At 64.7% G+C, this 18,801-nt stretch overlaps 1 protein-coding gene across 14 annotated transcripts in view; it reads right to left on the bottom strand.

Annotated features, from left to right (window-relative positions):
• Positions 1-17,348, bottom strand: part of LOC125627376 (potassium channel subfamily T member 2) — a 42,854-nt gene extending 25,506 nt beyond the window's left edge. For 4 of the 14 annotated variants that reach the window (XM_075121755.1, XM_075121757.1, XM_075121758.1 and 1 more), the window contains exons 1-11: positions 17,195-17,347; positions 9,084-9,163; positions 8,399-8,501; positions 7,931-7,984; positions 7,799-7,847; positions 6,691-6,750; positions 5,670-5,744; positions 5,144-5,227; positions 4,690-4,787; positions 3,950-4,130; positions 1,395-1,559 (exon numbers count right to left, since the gene is read on the bottom strand). In XM_075121755.1, coding sequence (XP_074977856.1) covers positions 1,395-1,559; positions 3,950-4,130; positions 4,690-4,787; positions 5,144-5,227; positions 5,670-5,744; positions 6,691-6,750; positions 7,799-7,847; positions 7,931-7,984; positions 8,399-8,501; positions 9,084-9,163; positions 17,195-17,283 — 1,038 coding nt within the window. In that variant the 5' untranslated portion in view covers positions 17,284-17,347. Of the gene's footprint in view, positions 1-1,394; positions 1,560-3,949; positions 4,131-4,689; positions 4,788-5,143; positions 5,228-5,669; positions 5,745-6,690; positions 6,751-7,798; positions 7,848-7,930; positions 7,985-8,398; positions 8,502-9,083; positions 9,164-17,194 lie in introns of all 14 variants that reach the window. The other 10 variants (XM_075121749.1, XM_048831406.2, XM_075121753.1 and 7 more) reach the window with 5 other exon arrangements.
• Positions 17,349-18,801: the final 1,453 nt, after the last annotated feature.

Here is an 18,801-nt window from a genome sequence, read left to right as displayed (position 1 = left end):
CGGCGCTGGTGGGGATCCTGGGAAATGGGCGCGTCTGAGGGCATTGCCGGCCTGACTTGTGGTTAGCCAGTGGGGTGAGACCCAAGTCCTCGCTGGCTGGCGGGTTTGGTTTGCCTTAGTTTGCAAAAGCCCTGCCCTGCTCTCAGCAATGTGTCCTGACTTGGCACGTCTCAGTTGGGTCCCCCCAGAACCAGCCTCGTTACAGATGCCCCCTGCCCCACACCAGCCCCAGGCTGGGTCTGAGCCTGCAACCTCCAGCCCTGCGGTGGAGGAGCGCCCCGCGAGCGGGCAGCAACAGTAACCAACTATCTGGTAGGGCACCGGCCCCTCTGCCAGGGGTACCCAGGGTCTGCCCCCTCCCCCACCCATAAAGCAGCACAGAGCCAACAGCGCTCCATACAGGGCATGACGCCGGCATCGGGACTCCTGGCTTCTACTCCTGGCTCCACACTCTGGAGTAAAGCACCGCCCCTCTCCGTGCCTCGGTTTCCCCTTTGTCTACTTACAGTGGTTACCCTCAATTTATCCTGAGAACCCAGGATCGGGCCCTGAGAGCTTCCAAAGCATGTTTTTCCTGGAGTGGGGAGGGGGGCATTGAGTCAGCTGCCCCACCTATGCCCCCCCCCCCGAGCCCAGCTGCTGGTTCGATTCCTGGGCAAGGGAGATAAAATGGGTCGCTCTGTTCCCTCTGCCCTCCTCCCACTTAGGCTATGCCAGGCACAAAGGCAATGCATGACACAGTGCAGTAGTCTGTGGGGGTGTCTCATTTGCATATATGAATATGCAAATCACCCATTCTGTTAGTTGAGGGCGTTGCTCCTGATTTGACAAGGAGTGAGCATGCTGGCAGGCGGTGGGGGGGCGGTGGGGAAGGGACAGACCAGAGTGTGCAGAGAGTGTGGGAGCGAACATTCACCCCCCCAACATTGCACTGAACCCCCCAAAACCTGAACTGGACCCCCAGATTTTCATGTCCAAATCTTTCCCCAAGCCCCATGCTGATCCCTCAAAACCCTGCCTTGCCCCCAAGCCTCACACTGACCCCCCAAGCCCTGTTCTGTGCCCCAAGTCCCACACTGATCCCCCAAACCCTGTTCTGCCCCCCAAGCTCCATGCTGAGCCCCCCAAGCCCTGTCCTGCCCCCCTAGCCCCACGCTGAGCCCCCCAAGCCCTGTCCTGCCCCCCAAGCCCCATGCTGACCCCCCGAACCCTGTCCTGCCCCCACGACCCTGGCCGAGGACAATGTCTGTGCAGAGCTGGGACGTCAGGAGTGTCAGCATGCCATCGCCCCCAGAGCAGCTGGCACCATCGGTGTCTGGGGGGGCTGCAGAATGCGGGGTGAGCTCCTTAGCCCCCCCGTGCCTCCCGCAGCCTGGCGCCCCGCCTTCTCTCACCTGCAGGCGGGGGTGGGCGTAGAACTCGTTGAGGAAGTCCATGAGCAGGTCGATCTTGAGGGAGCTCACGCACAGCACCACGTGCTTCTCCGTCTGTGCCCGGTACCGGCTGTAGTTGCCCCCCGACTTCTGGCGCTCCATCCATAGGAAGGCCAGCTGCTCGAACTGCGAGAGAGGGCGGGGAGCCGGCCTTAGGGGGCACGCACCCCTCCGAGCTGCTGCTGGCCCCAGCGCAGCGCTAGGGGGCACTGTGCCACCCAGAGCAGGGCGGGGGATCGGCAGGGGGCGCTGGGCTGCGGGGGGCCCTGGGCTGCAGGGAGCAGGGCGGGGGCTCGGCAGGGGGCCCTGGACTGTGGGGAGAGGGGCAGGGGCTCGGCGGGGCACTGGGCTGCAGGGGGTGGGGCGGGGGCTTGGCGGGGGGCGCTGGAGGGAGCGGGACAGCGGCTCGATGGGGGGCGCTGGTCTGTGGGGAGAGGGGCAGGGGCTTGGCGGGCGGCTCTGGGCTGCGGGGAGAGGGGCAAGGGCTCAGCAGGGAGAGCTGGGCTGTGGGGAGAGGGCGGGGGCTCAGCCGGGGGTGCTGGAGGGAGCAGGATGGGGGCTCAGCAGGGGGCACTGGGCTGCGGGGAGCGGGGCAAGGGCTTGGCAGGGGGCTCTGGGCTGTGGGGAGAGGGGCGGGGGCTCGGTGGGGGGCGCTGGACTGCAGGGAGGGGTGCTCAGCAGGTGGTGTGCAGCTAGGAGCAATGTGAGGGTACCTCAGCACTGGGCGAGGGATCCCTGTATAAACAGTCCCCACACTCCACCCCAGAGGTGGCTGCATCTCGGTGCCGGGCGAGGGGTCCTCGTGTATGGTGCACGGGCTGGAAGCAGGCCCATACCATGAATTTGCTCTGGGTTCCCGCCCCCCATTCTGCTCTGGGCCCGGTCATGCCAGCGCCAGGGGGTGGGCTGGGCCCGTGGCTGCTGCCAGCTGGGTTAGCCCCCTTGGGCTGGGATCCCACTCCTTCCTGGCGGGGAACGCGTGTACTGAGAGTCCCTGGGCCTGGCAGCCCGCCAGTGGGGTGGTACCTCTGGGGCTGGGAGTGAGCGTGGGGGGTAATGGGGAGGCAGAGGAGCTGGCAGGCCACTTCTCGGGAGGGGGGTCTGTTCCCTGGGGCTGAGGAGGCAGGAAGCTGCATGGACAGAGTGATGGGGGGGGCGGAATCCCAGCTGCTACAGGTCCCTGTGGGGTGGAGCAAGGGCCCTGCCCCCTCCCTCCTGCTAGAGGGGCGACCCCCCCCCAGCTCCATCTTTATCCCCCCACTAGACCTTCAGCACCAGGAAAAGCTGGCAGCCTGTCTGGGGGGCCCTGTCTCCTGCCTTGCACTGGGGCATCCCCAGGTCCCTTGCCTGCGGGGATGGGGCAGGGGGCCCTGCGGCTCTCACCAGGCTCCGGGCTCCCCAAAAACTGGCTGTTCCTGGCCCTGGGAGCTCTAATCCACCTCTCCCGGAGCTGACAGACGGCAGGAGCCAGCACTTCGTGTCCTCGCCCGCCCCCGTCACCATGTGAGGCCAGCTGCTGCCAAGCCACCAGGCGGGGCTCCCCACACGCCAGCTCCAGGGCAAGGAGACGGGTGGGAAGTACCCGGCACCCTCCAGCCCTGGCCGGGACCATGGACACACAATGCAAACATGCAGCCACACGCAATGCATATGTAGCCACACGCAATGCATATGTAGCCAATGGAGCGAAGGCCACTGATGCCAGCTGGGGATCTGACTCGGTGGATCCTGGAATTTGCCTCCTGTCTCTGGGCCCAAATGCAATGGTGCCGGAAGCACCGGGGGCGGTTCCCCTCCGGGGTTGATCTGGGGTGACCCTGCTGGAGCTGCGTGCTGTCTACACCAGGGCAAGGGAGCTCAGTGGGCCCGATGTGCAGTGGGCCTAGGAAGGAGCGCCCCGGGGCTGGAGCTCCGAAAAGGCAGCGGAAAGGCAGGTCGCCCCTCCTGGCCTGCGGAGAGAGCTCGGCTGCCTCCCTGGCTCCAGCTTTCCCCCTCTGGATTCTCTCCCACCCACCGCACTGACCTGCCCCCCTGTCACCCCAAGTGGCTGGACCCTGCTTCTGAGGAATCCAGGGCCCACCCCGGCCGGAGTCATTGTTTCTTCCCGAGATGCCACGGCCAGAAGGACCTGGTCTGACCCCTGCCCAGTGCAGGACGGCCCTGAGCTCATTCCTGGCTGGCCCCGAGCAGAGCCTGAGCTCAGAGCCGCCAGGGACAGAGACCCCACCGCGCCCCCGGGTTCATTCCCCTCCCTGGCAAACATCGGCGCCGTGTGGCCAGCTGGAACTCGGCCAGCTTCACCCTCCAGCCGCTGAAGCCAGCTCGACCTTGGCTGCTGGACTGAGGAACCGTTGGCTCCCCGTGGAGGCCAGGTGCTCCCCGTGTTACGCTAACGGGACCGAGCCCCGGGAGTGCACCTGGCTCCCCAAGAGTTCGGGAGTGACCCGACCTGCAGGTCCCGCTTTTCCCACCCACCCCTGCCCGTCTGGGCAGCCTCCCGCCTGCCTGCAGCTCACCTGGATGGGCAGCACAATGAGCGCCACGCTGATCATGATGACGACCAGCAGCTGGGAGGGCCAGATCTTGGGGGTGACGTCCCCGAAGCCCACGGTGGAGAAGGTGACGATGCAGAAGTAGAGTGAGTCGAAGAGGGTGAGGTTGTTGCCTGCGCGCTCCAGGTGCTGGATCCCACAGATGCTGGGGGGGAGCCACCGGTCAGCATCACAGCCAGGATCATCGGGATCGCTGGCGAGTGACGTGCCCCGCCTCAGAGCTGGCTGCAGCAGCGCAGCAGGGCGGGGAGGGGCATCCCCACGCTGACCCCGGCAGGAGGGCGGGGGCACAGCATGCCAGGCGCTCAGCCTGGGTGGCTCTGGGGGTTCAAGTCTCCGGGCCCAAGGGGCAGGCGGAAAAGGCCCAGCTGGGCTGCTGTCCATGGTGCTGCCACTGACCTGCCCCTGCCAGCCCAGCTCCACCCACGCCCCACCGGCCCCCAGGGACCCCGCTGAGCCCAGAACCTTTGCTCCTTCAAAGCCCGGCGCACGGGGCCAATAGGGCCACCGGGGGGGCTGCGCTCAGGCCCTGAACTTGAGCCAACCTCAGCGTTGCCCCTTCCCCAGCCCAGCTGGTCTGAGCATTGTCCCTGCAGCTGGGGAGGGGCAGGGCCCCAGCGGGCGGGGCAGGATCCTGCCTCCACTCACCCCGGCCCCACCTCCCCGGGACCCCTCCCAGCCCCTGCTGCCCGGGCCCCACTCACCAGGTGAACATCAGGCAGACCAGGGTGCAGACCAGAATCAGGACCTGGTTAAACATGGCAGAGTGCGTCCGCTGGATGGCGCGGTGGAGATCGTTCTGCTGGGACGAGAGGCGGGGGCTGGGGGGGCGCTGAGGGGCCAGGCGCTGCCGTCCCCTCCCAGCCCCGGCAGGCAACCCACGCACGCACACTGAGCCCGGCACACCTGGGACAGCAGCAGAAATCCCAGGCCCAGCGGGTACACTGGGTGCTGCTCATTGGCATGGAGTGTGCCCCGGGGGTGGGGGGGCGCAACTGTCCCCCAGGGGCCCTGCAGGACGGGGCCAGGGAGCCTTTTGCCACTCAGCTGGGATGGGTCTGTCTGAGAAGGGCCAGCACAGAGGCAAGGGGGGAGGGGGGCCAGAACCGTGTCCCCCACCCCGGGGTGAGCCCCCCCTTCCCCAGCCTTGAGACTCACAATCATGTTCTCCAGGGCGTGCTTGGCCAGCCAGCAGTTCAGGAACACCGGGATGAAGAGATTGCGCAGCGGGGGCCAGAACACCTGAGCAGAGGAGGGGCCGGGGGGAGGTTAGCAGTGGGGGGGCAGAGCCCCCCCCAGCACAGGACAGACCCCTCCCAGCAGCAGGAATCTGCCCTGCCCTGTTATTTGCTGGATGTGGGAGGCTGAGGTCTGGCCAGGGCGGGGGAGGGGATGGTGTCTTGTAGGGATCCCACTTCTGCCACCATGGGCCCCAGTCCTAGGACAGCAACATGCCAAGGGTGTGGGGGTGATGGAACGAGGGGGCGGTTATTGAGGGAAGCAGCGAGATAAGGGTTGGGCTGGGATGGGGTGGTTGTTGGGGAGAATGGGATGGAGAGGTTAGCAGGAGTGGTGGGATCTTTTGGGGCAGAGTCTGGGGGTGTAGTGGGGGAAGGGGGTTAGTGGGGCAGGGGATATAGTGGGGGAAGGGGGGATGGGGAGGGGGCCCCTGGCTCAGACTCACCGTGATGAGGAAAGGTGCCGTGTTCATCATCTCCAGCATGAAGGGAACCCGCAGAACCTGCTCCCACAAGTTCCCCTGGCGACAGGGGAGAGGAAATCAGAACCCAAGACCCTCCCAGCGGGAACAAACAGTAACTGATCCTCCTGCCCCTCATCCCCAGTTCACTCAGGATGGAGGGGCATCGGCTGCCCTGGGCTAGGCTAATGGGGGGCTGGGGGTCGGGATTCAGGGGACCAGCTGAGCTGGGGGGTGCAGGATGAGCAGTTTCCCGAGGTCCTCTCCACACGGCTCTATCAGTCTTTCACCAAATTACCACAGTCTGTTGTAAAGCAGGGGGGGGCCCTCCACGGTGCTTGTCTCCCCCCTGGTCCCACAGCTTTCATGTTACTGCTCAAAGCGGGGAGGTCGTTAAAAGAAACGAAGGGGAAAGATCTGTGAACACCCCTCCCCAAGCCACCTGGGCGGAGAACTGGCCTTGTCAATAACAAGACTTGGGGGGGCATTAAATACATCTACCCTGCCGCCCCCCGCCCCCGGCTTCAGCCTCTCTCCCCTCCAGTCTCAGCCCCACTCCCCCCATCACCAGGGAATGGTCCCTCCCTGCCCCCTCTCTGCCCATCCCTCCTGCCAAAGAGCTCATCACTCCAGGGGTGTCTGCCAGCTGCCCCGGGCTGGGGGCGAGTTCCCACGTATTGGGGGATTGGGGATGGGCTGGAACCCCGAGGGCCAGATCCTGAGCTGGGGTAAACCAGGGTGGGTCTATTGATTTACACCTGGGCAGAGTCTGCCCCCCCGTCTTGTTCAGAGGGACCCCCCTGCTGTAGCAGGTGATAGCAGCAGAAAGGCAGAGATCCCGGGAGGGCGTCAGAGGGGAGGCAGCTGCGGTACCCGCCTCCCAAAGAGAGTCCAGTGCCAGGGATTCCTGCCCCCGGGGCCCACTGCGGGGCAGGGGAGTTGGTTCAGGCCAAGGCGATTTGCACGGAGAAGCCCCCCACCCCCTGCCCCTGCCCCCTGGTTATACCTTGTAGCCGAGATACACCAGCAGCATCGTCTCCAGGAAACTGATCAAAGCCACCAGCACCTGGGGGTGGGAGACACAGGGGGGGTCAGTAAGGGAATGACGCTGACAGCCCCACAGGGAGCCCAGATCTTTCCTCACCAGCGCAGGGCCTCGGGCCATTGCAAGGGACTGGGAGGGGACCCCAGCTCCTGCCAAGCAGCCGGCGGTCCAGCAGGCCCCAGGATTGAGGCTAAGATTGTGTCATGGGTATTCACGGCGCCCGTGACCCATCCCTGACTTTTACTAAAACTGCCTGTGATAAAATGGGCAGGAACTGGGCAGCCGCGGGGTGGCTGGGAGCTCCACCACCTGAGGGTCCCCCTGCCGCCCGCGGCGCTGGGGAGCTGCGGGGATCCCCCTGCTGCCCATGGCGGCAGGGAGTTTGGGGGCCTCGCTGCCTCAGGCGGGACCCTGCAGCTCCCAGCCTCCGGTGCTGATCCACGGAGGTCTTTGGAAGTCACGGAGTCCATCCGTAGCCGTAATGATCCCCTGGGCCCTTGGCCAGAGGGCAGATATCTCACGTCAAGGCTGCCGCTGCTTTCTCCACCCCCACCCCCACCCCCACCCCCAGGCCAGCTGGGGCTTCGGAGTCCTGGGCCTTCCTGGCTTCTGCTCTTCGGGTCAGATTGGTTCCCTTGCCCCTTGTATTGCCCTAAGCTGTTGGGCACCATCTGCCCAGTGGCTGTTAAACTTTGCCAGGTGACCATGCCCCACCCCAGAGGTGGCTGCATGTCTGTGCTGGGTGAGCAATCCCTGTGTGGCGCTGCTGCGTGGCTGTTATACAGCAGCTGCATCCCACCCCAGAGCCAGCTGCATTTCAGCGCCCAGAGAAGCAACCCCTGGGATCCTTTGGGAGGAAAGAGGCTGGTGAAATTGCAGACATGCCACCTCCCTTGATAACCCCTGTGACCAGCTCAATACCCTCCCAGTGGCAGGGGTCCCTCCATGTGTCCATCACACCCCCAAGGCAACCCCCCCAATACTGGGACACAGACTCCTAGGCACCCACAAGTCACTAACCCCCATGCGCTCCAGCCTCCTGCTGCTCCCCCTGGACACCCCCACTCACCTGCAGCCCCCAGAGGGGCAGAGGCCTATTCACCCAGATAATCGGAGTCCTGGAAGAGAAAAGCCACATTGAGGGCACGCTCCAGAGCTCCCCAGCCCTGGCCCAGCCAGCTCGGCGTCTCCGGACACTTACCAGTCAAATTTATGCAGGTGGTGAGCAGAGTGGTTTTGCCTGGGGCAGCCCCAGCTGGAAAAGCAGAAGGAGACAGACAGACAGACAGACTTCTGAGCCCCTGGCCATCTCTCCCCGGAGGCGGAGGCCAGTCACCGGGCCGGCCCTGGTTTCTGCCCCCCACCCCAGAGTGCCCGCTGTGATCTCCATGCCGAGGTTGCTCAGACAGCCTCTCCTGCCCTGCACGTGCAGGCGGCATGTTCCTGGCCGGGGGGAGTGACTGGCGCCCCTGGCCGAACCAGCAAACCAGGTGGTGCCCGCGGCAGAGAGCATTCTGGGTAACGAGGCATGTGGGGTCTGCCCATGGGGCGCCCGTGCCCACCCCACCCTTTCTGTGCGGTTCCCGGCACGGTGCTGCCTGTCTCTACTGGCTGCCCTCAGCTGGGGGGCTCTGAGCTAGTCACGGCCGGGACGGGGGGCCTCACTCACCAGCCCCCTCGGGCCTCCTGGGGGTCATCCAGCAGCACCCGGATGATGTACAGGAGGCAGCTGAGCAGCTTGAGAGAGAAGTTAAACAGACGCACCCGCAAACCTGAAACACACATGGGGGATGAGACTGGCAGTGCCCCACGGGCCACACTGGGGTCAGCACGGACTGCAAGGGCAGAGCCTCCACCCCACTCCCTACAAGGGAACCCAGGAGTCCTGACGCCCAGTCCTCCCTGCTCTGACCGCTAGACACCACACTCCTTCCCAGAGTTAGATAGAACCCAGGAGTCCCTGCCTCCCCTCTTCCCGCACTGCTCTAACCACTCACAAAGTTGGGGATAAACCCAGGAGTCCTGGATCACACCCAGGGATTCCTGCCTCAAGCCCACATCTTATGGTGAAGCTAGAGCTAGCTGGGCACCAAGAAAGACAGAGTAACGCCCATGAGGCGAGGGAGTTGATGGGGCCAGAGGGGAGAAACAGGAGGTTCCTGGGGACTCCGAGCTGTGTTTCAGTCCCATCCCCTGTGGCCCAGGCAGATCCTGTTTGGGGCCCCGGCAGCTGTAGACCCACAGAACCGTCCATCACTGCGGGCTGGCCACGCCCTGCCCTAGCCATCCCAGACTCTGCACCGGGCCCCCCCCCAAAACCCCTCCCAGGACTCAGGGCGGCCAGAGCGACTCACTGGAGCGCTGGTTCTTGATGAAGAAGAGTTTCAGCCGCTCCTTGAAGGTGTTTTCGTTGATGTAAAACGCCACCTGGACCCTGCGAGAGAGATGGGGGCACAGAGTCAGCGGGGGAAGAGCTGAGGCTGCGGGAACCTGCCTGCTTGGAACGGGGCTCCGAGCCCTGGTGATTCCGGGCAGATCCCAGCAGCCTCTGCTGGGCCTCAGTCAGCACCAGAGACAGCTCCCCAGGGTGCCACCTTCCCAGACACAGTCCAGGGGCTTTTATCCACACAGCGCCGCCGGGAGGCAGGGCAGGATCAGTGACTCACCCACGGACACCCCAGGGAGTCGGTGGCAGAGATGGGTGGCCACCCCAGATCTCCGAGTCCCGGCCCAGTGCCTGCATCACACGCCTGGCCACTCCCCCTGGGGTCCTGTCGGATTGGGGTCCCCCTTTGCCTTGTGTCTTGGGCAGGCAGAGCCCGGCTGCTCCGGGCCCCCACCCCAGCGCATCACTTACTGCTGGGTGCTAATTGGCTGGCAGGACCATAAGCTGGACTCGCTTCGTTTGGCCTCCACCGATCGGCATCTCATTAGCTGTGATCACTGAGCCAGAGAGGGAGCCCGGGGTGGTACCAGGCCAGTGGGTGCCAGGCTGGAGGGGTGGGGGGAGGGATGCTGACAGCAGCGATGTGCCAGGACACAGGGAGGAACCAGACATTTGGATTCCAAAGCCCCCTGCGCCGCTGTCTGCCCCCAGAAGAGCAGTGGAGATTGGTCCCTACCCCTCGGCTCCGCTCCAGGCCCGTGGGCGGAAGTGCTGGCTCCGAGACCTGCGAGGCTCCACCAGATCAAGGGCTCAGGTTATGAGACCGGCCCCCAGTCCAGGGCTCCCCCCAGCTCTGCTGGTGCCCCTCAATTCCAGCCTGCAGCCCCCGGCTGCCCCCACACCTCGGTTCTGACCTGCAGCACCTTCCGAAGTAGCTCACTACGTTCAGAGACATCCCTCAGGCTGAGCCAGCTCTCCGGGCCGCCGGAGAAAGACCCCTCTGGCCTCTCCCTTGCTGGACAGGAGCTGATAGGCTGCCCCCCAACTGCTTGCAGGGAGACTCAGCCCAAACCCTCCTGCATCCCCACGGCGCAGCCCTGCTCCTAGAACCGGCCATCTCGCCGCAGGTGCCACATCCCACCCCGGCCCCGTGCCCAGCCACAGGCCTGGCCGAGCGGCTCCCAGCTCCCCACACTGGCACATTTTCACTCCCGCTGGGCCACGAGGCACCAGCTCTGGCAACCTGTGTGTGCCGCCAGATCTCGGCCCTAGGCAGGAGCAGACGCTAACTCCCCGTGTGGCTTCACGTTCAACTGGAACATCCTCAGGGCAAGGACCGTCCCCCGTGCCAGAGCTGGGAAGAGAACCCAGGCGTCCTGCCCTGCCGCACTAGCCATGGCAGGCGGCCATCTCCCCACCGCCAGCGAGCAGCTCCCTGACGTCTGCTGCGGGGATGCTCAGCTGCTGATCTCTTCCCGTCCCTCCCCATAGCAGCTGCCCCCTTTGCATTGGTCAGGGACCCTGCATCAGTCACCCCCATCATAGGACAATGCGCCAGGAGGAGGGAGGCAGCACTGTAATTTCAGGCACTCCTGCTTGCTTGAAACCCAGGACTTGGCTTTTCCCTGGGAACCAGTGGGCATGGGGGGCAGGGCTGGGTTATAGCTCTGCACTGAAACCTAGGCCCAGCACCTGGCATCAGTGCGTGAGAGCAGCCTCGCGACATTCATCCACCAAACGTACAGAATTACGTTTCCAGCCCTCGTAGTTTGCAAAGGAAAACTTTAAAGAACATCAGAACAGCCATCCTGGGTCAGAGCAGGTCCCTCCAGCCCAGTGTCCTGTCTTCCGACAGTGGCCAGTGCCAGGTGCCCCAGAGGAAATGAACAGAACAGGGAATTGCCCAGTGACCCATCCCCTGTCGCCCATTCCCAGCTTCTGGCAAACAGGGGCTAGGGACACCGTCCCTGCCCATCCTGGCTCACAGCCATTGATGGACCTGCCCTCTAGGAACTTATCTAGGTCTTTTTTGAACCCTGGTATAGTCTTAGCCGTCACAACATCCTCTGGCAAGGAGTTCCACAGGTTGACTGTGCGTTGTGTGAAGAAATACTTCCTTTTGTTTGTTTTAAAGCTGCTGCCTATTCATTTCATTGGGTGACCCCTAGTGATTGCGTTATGAGGAGGAGTCAATAACACTTCCTTATTCACTGTCTCCACACCAGGCATGAGTTTACAGACCTCTGTCATATTCCCCCTTAGTTGTCTCTTTTCCAAGCTGAAAATTCCCAGTCTTATTAACCTCTCCTCATACAGAAGCCGTTCCGTCCCCCTGATCATTTCTGTTGATCTTTTCTGAACCTTTTCCAATTCCACTAGATCTCTTTTGCGATGGCGTGACCACGTCTGCACGCAGGATTCAAGGATGAATACTGGATTTGTACCATGGATTTCTATAGAGGCAATGTGACATTTTCTGTCTTATGATCTATCCCTGGCTTAATGATTCCTGACATTCTGTTCGCTTTTTTAACGGCCGCTGCACACTGAGCGGATGTTTTCAGAGAACTCTCCACAATGACGCCAAGATCTCCCTCTTGAGTGGTAACAGCTAATTCAGATCCCGTCATTTTATGTGTGCAGTTGGGATGATGTTTCCCAACGTGCATCACTTTGCATTTATCAACATTGAACGTCACCTGCCATTTTGTTGCCCGGAGGATGGGAGGGCATGTGAGGCCCCAATGTCTGCCTGGGTCTGCAGAGAGCCTGAGCCCATTGCTGTGAGATGGGGAGCTGCCCTGTGTGTGACTGTCGCAGGGACACCAGGGCAGGGGCAGGAGGGACACGTCCCTGACTCCCCACACACACACACACCTTTCAGGACTCACCTGGCAAGGAAGGTGCCGTGCCAGAGCCACAACCCTGTGGGATTTAACCCAGGGGCTGACTCTCCCCTGCCCCCCAGACAAGCCAGCTGGCCAGACAGAGCCTTGGCACTAGGCATTCAGAGTCAGGGCAGGGCCAGACCAGAGTCAGGGTGGGGGCAGACCACCATTCTCACAGTAGCCATGGCTGGCATGACCCACGCCAGGAGGACAGGTGGCCTCCGGGATGGAGGTAGAAACCTCTAAAGGCTGGGGTGCCAGGTCCCGGGGCCATCAGAGACCCTGGGGCACTGGTCCCCAGGGCTATTTCACCAAGAAGCCACTGAGCTGGTGGGAGTTGTCATCATCAAGCTGGTCTCCTCGCGGAGAGAGGCCCTGATTTGTTATCGTTGGGGTGGGCGGAGCCGGGCGCTGGCTTGTTATCCTAGGGTGCGCAGACCCCTATAGTGTTTCGTTAGCATAGGGTCAATCATGAGCAGCTGCATTCACCCGTATGGTAATGGAGGGTCATGCAGAGGTCCGTGTGCTGGTTTGTTATTGTAGGGTCTCTAGGTGCTTTGGGGGCTGAGCCAACCAACCCTATTCCTCAAGTGCCGCCCTGCAACAACACCCCCCCTTAAACCTCCTCACCCGGGCGCCAGCCCCTGCAGCACGACTAAACCAATCGTCCCCCCCATCAACACAGGTAGCCTCAGAAACCCCAATCCTCATTACACCCGGCTGCCAGGACGCAGCCGTGAAGAACAGCCCCCAGGCTGATCGTCCCCACCACCTGCTCCCAGTTACGGCTCCCATGGCTGCTGGCAGGGGCGCTCCGAGCCGGGGCGCTCGCTGCAGCTCCCACGCCAGACAGGCCCCATATTTCAGCACTCCCTGCCTGGCCCTGGGGCTCCCGGCTTCCCAGCCGCAGCGCAGCGTGGGGCGGGGCTGATCAAATCAACCTCAGCCACATGCCTCGGTAAACGTGTCCTGCTGGTAAAACCCACTCCAGTTGGACGCCTGGGCCCGGCGCTGGTGTCAGTCTGGATTCAATCGGGGCAGTTAGGGCCTGATCTCGAGTGTTCCCCGCTTTCCGAGGGGGGCTGGGGGAAGGCTCGGGGGGTGTCTGCAGGTGGGGTTCATGGACCCAATGCAGGGGAAGGGTGGGTGAGTCAGGAGGGGTAGAGCTCGGAAGGGCCTTGGCAAGCAGCGAGTGGTGGGCAGGGGGTGGGGAACCAGCTGGTGCAGACGTGGGGGATAGGAGGGGGGATGTGGCCCCTGCCTGGCCCAGCTGAACACACAGTGCTGGGGGCAGCATGGGCAGCTCCCATAGGCCCCTGGGGCGACTGAGATCAGAAACCAGCCCCCATCCCCCCCACTTCAGGCCAGGAAGTCACACCGGACCTGCCTGCCCCGGGTCTGCTGATGCTTCCAGGGCTTTATCCAATTGGTTCTGCTCCATCTGGGTCTGCCCCCGGGGCCCAGCTGTGGGAGACGTGGGTCACCTCTCCAGCTCACCCTCCCTGGGCCGGCAGGGGCAGGGGCACCAACATATCAGGATCCAGGGGGGCAAGGGGCCAGCTCAGCCCCTCCGGGGGTGCCCTGTATCCATTGCAGGAGATGCAGGCGGAACAAAGCTGTTCGTTCCCACTGTCAGCTGCTCTCAGCGTTCCACTTGGCACAGCCCTCGCGCCCAGAGCCAGCCTTTGCCCCACCCGGCCCCGGGGCACTCAGCCGCCAGCAGATCCCTGCCCCCCATGCACCCCAGAAAGGCCCCGGGGCTGCTGCCAGAGCAAGGCGTCCTGCCCGGCAGGGCTCCGCCAGGTGCAAAATGTTGAACCGGCTGAGACACACGCCAGCCCGGGAGCAGATGACCAGAAGGGACCGTTGTGATCAGCTGCTCTGACCTGCTGCATGCCCCCCTCCCCCAGATCATTCCTAGCGAGACCCTAGATAAATGCTCCCACCACCACATCACAGCTAACTGGCCAAGAGTGCCCCCTGTGACGAAGCGGGACTGTTCTTAATGTTTCCTCTGAATAGTGTGGGGGTGCCTCAGTTTCCCCTATGCAGTTCTTAAGTATCTAGGTGGTGGGATAAGGTTGTATGATCATTGCAGAGCCCTAGAGGGCAGGTGTGTGCAGGGGTCTGGACACAGAGAATGGCCAACACCCTGTTTCCTGGCAACTGATGGCCTGGGCCCTTCCCCCCTGCAAGATGAGAGCTAAAGGGTTGGAGAACAAAGGAATCAGGTGCCCTCCTGGCCCAGGAAAGGGACAAAGGGGGGGGGGGGGGCTGTTTCAGTTTGGTGCTGGCTGGAGACATGGAGTGAAGTGCAGACGGGGTTGTCTGGCTCACTGCCCCCCTCAAAATGGACCCAGCTGAGGGGTCCTGTTCTCTGCACCTACAAGCTCTGTGTTAGACCATGTCCCTGTCGTCTAATAAACCTTCTGTTTTACTGGCTGGCTGAGAGTCCCGTCTGACTGTGGAGTTGGGGGGCAGGACCCTCTGGCTTCCCCAGGACCCCGCCTGGGCGGACTCACTGGGGGAAGTGCACGGAGGGGCAGAGGATGCTGAAGGTGGAAGCCGGGGGAGCTGTGTGTCCTGCAGACAGGCTGCTCCCAGAGAGGAGACTTCCCCGGAGTCCTGCCTGGCTTCATGGGGAGCAGTTCCAGAGCTTCGCCTGGGGATGCCGTGACACCTTTGTCTGTGTTGGCCCTCAGTCCTCCCTTTGTAAGAGGGTGGGAATGATCCTTGGTGAGCTCTCTGGGGGAGGGACGGTCGCTGGGGACCTCTGGAGCTGGGTTGTGGTCTGTGCGCACCACAGCCGGATACACCTGATTAACCACAACAGATCTTCTCCAGCTGTAATTTCCACACAGCCTCTGCCTGCTGGGCCAGATCCAGGCTGGCACGTAAAGCCCTGGAAGGTTCCCCTAGCTGGCACCAGCCGGCAGCCCCAGGTACCTGCTCAGGCTGCAGGGATCTGGCTCCAGGCAGCCTCTGCCCAAGGGGAAGGAGCAGGGGCGACGGGGGGGAAAATGAGTTGAAGTTGAAGAGGATATCCCCCCCACTCCTTCCTGTCTGCCCCCCCCCCCCCGCATCTCCCTGCAACAGCCCGGGGTGCAGCTAAGCTACCCCCGTATCCCTCGCTCCAATGATCAGGCGCTGGAGTCAGGCAGCAGCTGGTGACTGTCGCTGGAAGCAGGCTAGGAGGAGGAGGAGGAGGGGTGTGGGTGGATTGGGGGATGGGGGTGGGAAATGGGCTTCAGGGAAGCTCTGAAAACACCCCCCACCCCCACCCCCAGTCTGGGCTCGCAGCTTCGTTAACCCCTTAGGAGCTGCTAGATCCCAACAGCCCCAGGCCACCGAGACTCGGGTCACTGGAAGCACAGACCCAGACCAGCCTCACGCTGGGCTTCCCCCTGCCCCCAAGCTCTGCCGCTGCCCCTCACTCCTGACCTGCAGCGCCCCGCCGCTAACCCAGCCCCAGAATCCTCCCACCCCCGACGTGGAGCCCCCCTCTGTCCCAGCCCTGGGCTCCCCCAGCCAGCTATGCTGGTGCCCCTCACCATCCAGCCCCAGAGCAGCAGGGACTGGCTGGCCCAGGGGGGTGGGGAATGGGACACGAGGCCTTTCCCCTCAAGGGGACAGCGGCTCCAATCTGACCCCAGGGGCAGGGTCTCCAGGGGGACTGGCTGGCTCAGCCGAGAGGCTGGGGACTGCATGAGCCATGGAGCGTCCCCCGGGGGATCCCTCAGAGCAGGGCTGGGGGTGGGGCACCCAGCCACTGCCTGGAGTCCTTGCCCCCACATGGTGCAGCAGGGGGGCTCTCACTAGGGCAGCCTGTGCCCACACTGGAAGTGCCCCATGGACACGCGACACTGTGGGGAAAGCCCCCAGTGCCTGCAGCGGCCCGGGGGGACACTGCAGCACCATCCCATGCCCCATGCATGCCAGTCAGAGCCAGGGAGACCCCCGGGGACACCAGACAGAGCCCCACGCACTGCCCCAAAAACCCACCCCGTCCCCTGCCCTGCCACAGGGAAAGCGCCCAGCTCCACACACCCTGCGGGACCTGCCCCCATGCTCAGCAGCGCCACACAGAGCCGCCGAGGCCCCTGCTGTGCCCAGGGGAAGCCAGGCAGCCCCCCGGGAGATCCCATACAGCAGCCGCCAAGGACCCTGGGGCGCCAGGTGACACCTCAGGCGCTACGGAGAGCCACCGAAAGCCAGCCGGTGGCCCCTGCCGCTGCCCAGAACCACCCAACATGGGCTTCCCGGTGTCCCCAGGACCGTGCCATCTGTTCTGATCCGGAGCTTACACCTTCCCCAAGAGCTGGGGGGAGAACCCAGGAGTCCTGGCTCCCAGTGCCTCCTGCTCTAACCACTAGACCCCACTCCCCTCCCAGAGCTGGGAACAGAACCCAGGAGTCCTGGTACCCCACCCCCCAGATCACCAGACCACGCTGCTGCTCCCTTCCGCCCCGAGGCAACACCTCCCCATTTGTCCCCATCCCTCTGGCTGAGGGCCCAGAAGCGGCAGGCGACACTGGCATCAGCCGGGGCAGGGAGCATGGGGGAGGCTCTCAGGGTGGTGGCACCGATCGGGGGAGGGAGATTGAGCCCCCCTACCCTGTCCTCAGAGAGGGAATGGGGGGCAGGAGAAGACGAGGGGCCACCCAGCGGAAATCACGCACCCAGCTCCCAGGGCAAAGTGTTTCGGGCAGGCGGGCAGCAGACTCAGAGCCCAGGCCGAGAGCCCGGGGAGGCTGCGGCGGGCAGCATGGGAACCAGGGCACGGGGGCCCCGCCCCAGAGAGCCCGACGCCCCCAGGACTGCCTGGGCACAGCTCGCACCAGAGGTGGGCTGGCAAAGCTGGAGCAGGGACCAGCCTCTCTGGGGCCCCCCATCCAGCCCGCCCCGCGCGTCCTTCGCCCAGCCCCCCCACCCTGCCAGCACCCCGTCCAGCCCGCCCCGCGCGCCCCTCGCCCAGCCCCCCCACCCTGCCAGCGCCCCGCGCGCCCTCGCCCAGCCCCCCCACCCTGCCAGAGCCCCGTCCAGCCCGCCCCTCGCCCAGCCCCCCCACCCTGCCAGCGCCCCATCCAGCCCGCCCCTCGCCCAGCCCCCCCACCCTGCCAGCGCCCCGTCCAGCCCGCCCCTCGCCCAGCCCCCCCACCCTGCCAGCGCCAGGGTGAGGGGCCCCCCGCACCTCTCGTCGGCCTGCCAGTCCCCCAGCAGCAGGTCGCGGAAGCGGTAGCGCGGGGGCAGGGGCAGAACCTCCTTCTCCAGCTCCGCCATGCCGCCTCTCGACGCCGCCGTCCCGCCGGCGCTCGCCTGCGCCCCGGCGGCTGCCGGGCACCGGGCGCCGCTAGCCAGGGCGGCCGGCTACGCCCGGGGCCCAGGGGCACGGCGGGGCGGCGCGGGCGCCCCGGAGCCGCTCGCCGCCGCCGCCGCCCGCTGCCCGGGCTGGGGAGGGAGGCCGGCAGCCGGCGCCATCGGCCTCGGCTCGCCGGCCGGGGGGCGGCAGGTGCCCGGCTCCTGCAGCAGCCTGGGAGCTGCCCCCGCCCTGGCTGCCCCCCCGGGGCGCTGCCGCCAGCCCACGGCCCGGCCCCCGGCGCTGAGCGCGGCTCGGTCTCCGGCAGGGACGGCGGGGGGCGTTTCCAGCAGGAGGGGCCGCGCCGACCCGCCCCTCGCCGGGGGGCTGCTGCCCGGGCTCCCTCCCTCTTAACCCCTCGGGCTCCGGGGACGGGGGGACAAGATGCTCCTCCCTGCCCCGCTTCTAACCGCTAGCCCCCACGCCCCTCCCAGAGCCGGCATAGAACCCGCCCCCCTCTCCCAAACCACCAGACACCACTCCCCCCCCCCCCCCGAGCTGGGGAGAGAACCCAGGAGTCCTGGCTCCCAGCACCCCTCTTCTAACCGCTAGCCCCCACTCCCCTCCCAGAGCCAGGATAGAACCCGTCCCCTCCAAAACCACTAGCCCCCACTCCCCTCCCTGAGCTGGGGAGAGAACCCAGGAGTCCTGCCTCCCACCCGCCCTGCTCTAACCACTAGACCCCACTCCCCTCCCGGTTGTGGCCGTGAACCCCTGGCGGCTGCATTCACGGACAGCCTATCGTATTCTCAGGAAGAGACTCCAGCTCCTGGACCTCTCTGTGTGCGCCCCTGCGTGTGCGCTTGGCACTAGCGTGTGTCTCTCCCCCAGCACCATGGCGCCCTTCCTCTCCCCTATCGCACCCAGCTCCCCCCCCATCCCCAGGCCCTGTTCTCTGCCGCTTCTCCTAGGCCAGGGCACCTCACCCCCACCCTGCCCTCCACGGCGGGCTGCTTACACTGTGTCCGTGCATCACGCCAGGTGCGGCCTGGCATAGGAGATACCTTGCAGGTGGGCCCAACCCATGTATGGCTTAACCCCTTGGTTGCCAACTGCTCTACGTACCTGGGTCCACCACAGCTGGAAGCATTGCCCCGGGCCGGGGATATGTGCCAGGGGAGCGCCCGCCCTGTGATTTTGATAGCCCAGGCAGGGGGACCCCGGCAAGGCCGGTCTCTTTCCCTGGAGGGTTTGCAAAGCTGAATCTGCCCAGAACTGAGGAGCCGCAGCACCACCCTCTCCTACCTGCAGCTCAACAGGAGCCCGGGTAGTGCTACCCCTTCCCAGCACCCTCACCCCTGGGCTCCTTCCCGGGCTGGCAGGGACAAGAGGAACCCGGGTCAAAAGCAGGATGGATGGAGCAGGCAGGGCTAACAAATGCACCGGATCTTCCCAGCCTGCTGCTTTACCGGTCACAAGCCAGGGGGGCGGGAACAGGAACC

The sequence above is a fragment of the Caretta caretta genome, chromosome 20 (assembly GCF_965140235.1).
Source record: "Caretta caretta isolate rCarCar2 chromosome 20, rCarCar1.hap1, whole genome shotgun sequence".
Classification (NCBI taxonomy): domain Eukaryota; kingdom Metazoa; phylum Chordata; order Testudines; family Cheloniidae; genus Caretta; species Caretta caretta.
This window is presented reverse-complemented; position numbering and strand designations above follow the sequence as displayed.